Genomic DNA, 5,910 nt, shown 5'->3' with positions numbered 1-5,910 from the left:
TATATATATATTAGGTAATAAGTAAAAAGAAACTACCTATTTATTTTGCATAGTAAATTAGAATAAGAAAATATGTATTTCTTTTACTACACCTAATATGTATCAATATATTAGGTGTAGGGAAAAGTTCGTGGTCGTTTTACCCAATTAAAAAACGCCACGAACTTTTTCCCATACCTAATGTATGTATAATACACTACAGTTTTAGATTTTTTAATCTAAGGAAATTAATAAATATTATTTATATTTTTATTGCTAAAAAGTAGGCAGTTACTTGTATTTTATATTGCTATTTTATGTTGCTAAAAAGTAGGCAGTTAATTGTAGTTACATTTAATTGCATTTGTGTAGTTGGTAGGAAATACAAATTACACGATTCCGGCACAAGGCTGGGGCGGATCCTTATGGAAAGCGGAATCTCGCGACGAAAAATTGGAAAGACTCGGTCAAGCTATTCCACGATTAGCCAAACAAGCGGAGATACTACAGGATCGCGTGGAGTGCGCGAATGAGAATCTGCGAAGCGATTTTCAGAGGTGGAACGTGGAGAAGCAGCAAGATCTGAAGAACATGCTGATCACGATGACTGATCGACATATCAGACATTATCAACAGTGCATGAACGCGTGGGAGGAAATTCTTACCGGTCTTAAGTTGGACGGAATTGGATCTGACGTTAACGTAGGGCCGCCTGTTAAGATACCCGTTTGAACCGCTAGTCTTTTCGCCACTCAAAAAGGACATAGAATAAATATTCGTTATATATACGAAGGTAATACACCAGTTTAAAAGAATCTCTATTAAATAATGACACAAAGTTTATTATAATCTATAAAATGATCTATCATCAGTTTCGATATCATTGCTTTTAAAATTGAATCGTCATTTTTCGAAAAAGAAAAATTATGCAGTACTTGCGACATGACGCACGCATTTAATGACGATGAAAGTTGCATTTAATGCACATTATAATACGCTAATATCAAAACTCTAAAATTCTGCAAAAATTCGCCTTTATGATACAATAACCTTGTGAAATATTAAGTATAATGCATTTGGTCCTACACGCATGCAGGACATGTTTCGGTATATATCATGTACAAGAAAACAATTTTCTTGTACATCTTGACGTTCTTTTTTTTTTAGAGGTTTAGATCATCAATTAGTTTTGGGGACCAAAATATATCAAGACAATTATCACGCCATTCCCTTCGCTCTCTCTTTCTTACTTTGAATCACATTACAATACATTTATTGACAATCAGTTTTGTCATCTATATCTACTAGTTACCAAAGTACAGTAGTTACCATGATAGCGTAGACAGCGTCAATGTATAGTATATAGCACTGGTAAATTTTACAAATCGGAGCAAAACGCTTGCGAGAACTTCGTTGTTAATTAGTACCTTTAATCTAAGTTATAAACGAGTCGCACCGCCCTGAATCGATTTTGCTTAGCAGCAAGTAAAAAAAAAGATGTAGCAAGAATCCTATATGGCTTACACATTCCTTTGTATATCCGTTATTTATGCTCGAAAGGGAAGATACTCTTTGCTGCTCACAGTATTGTTAATAATGCGGAGTACATTTCTCTACATTATACGCCGCGACTCGGCGAGTTGGCAAAAATGGCGGAGTTTGTATCAATAAATAAATTATTGTTTGCAATGAAGTGCGATGGCTCCTGCATCTTTCCTCACTCCATTAAGGCGTCGTTTGTACGTTCTACGTAGTATTCTGGTGTTATGTAGAACTGCACCAGATTGTCCAGGTCGATGAGTTTGGTTATAGATTCGCCTGCAACGAACTCGATGTATTTGTTTTCAAAAATTTGATAAATTCAGAAAATACTGACCTGCCAAGCTCATCTCGTTATGAAGAAAACGCACTGTGTGTGCATATGGTTGTTGAATTTTTTCTCGCAACTGCGTAGCCAAACGACGGGTTGGATTCCATAACTGGCTACGAAAATTCGGTATGTTTGTGATAGTCGGCTTCCAGGATTCAGGTTTTACTTCCTCCATTGGTAAGACATCCGTTATCCTGTATTGGCTCGTATCGATGTTCCATGTGAACTTACATCCGACTTCGTATTGTTTCCTCTCTTGCGGAATACTGGATATATCAATTTATTGAGATTAATTGTTATTGTTTTATTTAAAATGTAATATATGCAAAATTAACGTGCAAAGGAATCAACGAATGTAATTCCTAGGATAGCATGTGTGCTTACCATTGTGTTTGGCTACATAACTCACTTGCTTGGATTTTCATTATATGCAAACATATAATATCGCCGCTAAGCGCGCATACATCAATTATTTCGATATCATAGTCGCTACAATGCCAATATTTTTTCTTGAATCTTGAACAGATCCAATCTGCTATATGATGAGAAAAAGTCTCGATATCAAAACTCAATTGTGTTATAGAAACGCATGGCACTATCTGAAAGTTTTTCGTTACATCAGAAATACGTTCATATTTTATTTTAAATTATTATTTCATTGATTATATACGGGATGTTCGACAATAAGTAACAGAAAATTTAAAAGTGATTTAAGAAAAAAAGTCTCCGCCGAAATTTTATTATTTTTTTATTTTATAATATTCTCTCTCTTTCTCTCTCTCTCTGAAAGTTTAAATATTTATGTAAAAATGTTTAATCCATATGAGTATTTAAACATTTATAATTAAAAAACGAAGCCGAATTTGCAATTTCGGTTTTCTTGATTATAATATATATTTATATTATATTATTATATTATTTATATTATATTATTTATATATTATATTATTTAATATATATAATATATATTCAATCGTCTAAAGAGATTCGCTTTGTACAAAATTACATATCGAGAAAGTTTAATTTTTTGAAAATATATAATAATAAATATTTACCAGTTTTTCCGCTTTACTATTGCTGATCATCTGCATTTGAACATATCCGGAACCATGCACGAGCATCGGAAGTACACACTGGTAACTTACATACCCCCCTGTTTCTTCATCTACAAGTATTGTCTCAATATAGCACTAATTATAGTAAAAAACATTACAAGCAATAATCTGCAAAATCATATCTGCAAATTAATAATAACAAATCTACAATTTTGAATATATATACCTTCCACATCTGTGATCACCGATATCATCTCATCATCAAGTTCTATGTAGCTCCGTTTAAAACGCGCGGTGCATTTTATCAGAGGATATTGCAAGTTATTTCTAGGAACCAATGGCGAGAAATTCGAGCAACATTTGCTGACGCGATCTCTGTGCACGCTTCCATTAGACAGCTGATTCTGATTCAATGGTCGTAAGACACTTTTTTCAGCTAGAAAATAAACGTATAAAGTTTGTGTTTACACTTTATTTGAATTCTCATTCCGTTTCGATAATAATTGTGAGATTATTGTACCTGATTCGGTATTCGATAAGTCGTTGGCTATACTAATATCTTGAGCAAGATTTAATTCGTCTGATTCACTCTGATCCGAATCGACCCAATGTCTTCGGCCATTGGGTAGAACCGGCGACATCGCTGGGGAAGAGGGAATCTGATGTATAGAGCAGGTACCGCGATGTCTGAATTGATCGCGTATGTGCTTGAAAGGAACTATATTCTCTGCGTCTTCCGTCTCATCGCAAAACTCGTACTTCTTATCGGCAAGTCGGCGCTTCCTGAATGAACTTAGCTTTTCGCAGGTCGTCTCTTGTGCCTCGTCGGTGAACTCATACGCCTTCTCCGCCTCGAGGATGAGTTTGTGCGTCGCTCTCGTCGTTCTTGTCGATTGAGCCGTGACGGGTGGAGGTGAATGGAGATTCGATCTCTTGCGAGGACTCGGATGGCGAAAGGATCGGGCGATAGGCGGCGACATCAAACGAGACGAATATGAGGATGAGGGACTAATTGATACGGATTGCAACGGTGAGTTTATGGAAGCCACGGAGTTGTCTCGTTGCGACGCACCAGGTTGTGGCGAGCTCGGACGTTGCTGGCTGTTATTGCGTTGGACCTGGATTCTGTGACTAGATTCCGAATTGCGAGTGCGAAGGATGTCCGACGGTGGAGTGAGAATCGGTAACGACCACGTGGTCATCGCTCTGAGATCAGCGGGCAATCTCTGCGGCGTCGAGCGCGGCGAGCATGACGGATGTTTCACTAACGTGATAAGATCGCTGCCGATATTGAGTTCTTGCGATGTATCCTCGCAGAAATCCTGCAGGATCTTGTCCCGTACTGAGATGGCCGTCTGCTCGACGCCGGCCGGCCGCGAGACAGGGCTGCTGCTGCTACTGCTGCTGCTATTTCGGCACTTGCATTCAGTCATGTCCGAGCATTCGCACAACTTAACGTTTAAAGCGCCTGCAGCGGTAGACTTACTATTTATATCACAGACATAGTCGCTTTGATTATTGCTTGAGGTATTTAATAGCAAATCGTGTCCTAGCTTATCGTCTAATTTTATTGGTTCGTCTAGAAAGTCGTGCTCTATGCTGGATTCGCATTTGGGAGATCGATCGACGCATTCCGGCGTGCTCACTTTCTCATCCGAACTCTCATATCGTTCTGTCCTTGTCGAGTAATCCGTCTCCTCGACATCGCTCATGTCTAGCGGAATCGTGTCCGGAACGACGGGATCATGCATAACATTATCCTGTTTATCGCACGCTCTTTGATTCTTCGACTTAGGTATATTTAAATCTACCCTGAGAACATGTAGGAAATTTCCTGTATTGACCACTACGTGATTCCAATAATTCAGACATACTGTGGCTCGAAACTTCGGGTACGGCGAGATGACTTCATAAGTCGTGTGAACCGTAAGGCCATGTTGTAAACAGTTACATCGTACACAGCTATCCCAATTCGCGGCTAATTCTGACAAAGTTAATACTATTATAATTACGCTATTGCGAGTATATTTTATATATTATATATATTATTTTATATATATTATATATATTTTATATATATTATAACTAAATTATTTTCAAATACAATTTAAAAAAACGAGAAAAAAATGTATTTTCAAAATTACATTTTTAAAATTATTTATACAATGATTTCAAATACAATTTAAAAATATTGCATAAATAATTTCATATATAATTTGAAAATATTATATTTATTTTTTCTCCTAAAAACTGCGAATTATTCATTACCTTCACCTTCTTCTTCATACGATGCAGCAACTTTCAAACAATCTTTGCAATTCTCGAGAGACGGTACTGTCGTTATAGTTAAATATGCTCTATCAGTCGGTTGTAAATGTAAGAAATTTGTACTGTAACAGATAAATAATATTGCTGTTCCTTATTTTAAAGCTTTTCAAAAAGACAAAGGATCTGATTTTTCTTGATTTGTTTATAAATAAATTAGTGTACATTTTTTATATTTAAAAGGAAAAGGGATATATATTTGAAATTTGACAAAAGTGAGAAGAAACGTTCTAGTGTAGTCTAGCAATAAAAAATAAATTTAAAAAAGTATCTATTATTCAAGAGTACATACCCGAGACCATGAATTACAAGTTTATTCCGCTCCATCGGCCACTGAGATATAACTATGCTTAATTCCCTATAAATTGTATAATTGCCGAACAATGTAACTTCGGAAACTTTGCGGGCTACACGGTTGGGTGTGAAAGCCCACCAATGTAATAGATATTTGTACAAAGATGTGTTGCTGCTGACGTCCAACGTGTATGTATACGTAAGCAGGAACTGGCCACATTGCGTTAAGCCCATAACAATATGCCTTAGAAAACAAAAATATCTTTACAATCGTCATTCATCTAAATAGGACTATTTTACATTTATATTTCTGCAGCGAGTATATTAATAGAGATAATTTTAGATACTTGCTGCTTACATTAACCCATTTCTTGCCACCTTGTTTCC

At 36.3% G+C, this 5,910-nt stretch overlaps 2 protein-coding genes across 2 annotated transcripts in view; one reads left to right on the top strand and one right to left on the bottom strand.

Moving 5' to 3' along the window:
• Positions 1–711, top strand: part of LOC105622106 (sorting nexin-7-like) — a 4,624-nt gene extending 3,913 nt beyond the window's left edge. Inside the window, exon 7 of the mRNA XM_012203538.1 lies at positions 352–711. Within this exon, the coding sequence (XP_012058928.1) occupies positions 352–711 (360 nt within the window). The remainder of the gene's footprint in view (positions 1–351) is intronic.
• Positions 712–1,696: 985 nt separating this feature from the next.
• The window catches only part of LOC105622105, a 5,328-nt gene continuing 1,114 nt past the window's right edge, over positions 1,697–5,910 (bottom strand). The window contains exons 3-10 of the mRNA XM_012203536.1: positions 5,522–5,767; positions 5,173–5,294; positions 3,425–4,888; positions 3,131–3,340; positions 2,905–3,014; positions 2,234–2,448; positions 1,856–2,115; positions 1,697–1,797 (exon numbers count right to left, since the gene is read on the bottom strand). Of these exons, the coding sequence (XP_012058926.1) occupies positions 1,697–1,797; positions 1,856–2,115; positions 2,234–2,448; positions 2,905–3,014; positions 3,131–3,340; positions 3,425–4,888; positions 5,173–5,294; positions 5,522–5,767 (2,728 nt within the window). The remainder of the gene's footprint in view (positions 1,798–1,855; positions 2,116–2,233; positions 2,449–2,904; positions 3,015–3,130; positions 3,341–3,424; positions 4,889–5,172; positions 5,295–5,521; positions 5,768–5,910) is intronic.

The sequence above is a fragment of the Atta cephalotes genome (assembly GCF_000143395.1).
Source record: "Atta cephalotes unplaced genomic scaffold scaffold00040, whole genome shotgun sequence".
Classification (NCBI taxonomy): domain Eukaryota; kingdom Metazoa; phylum Arthropoda; class Insecta; order Hymenoptera; family Formicidae; genus Atta; species Atta cephalotes.
The sequence above is the reverse complement of the archived record's forward strand: the minus strand, read 5'-3'. Positions and strand labels throughout refer to the sequence as shown.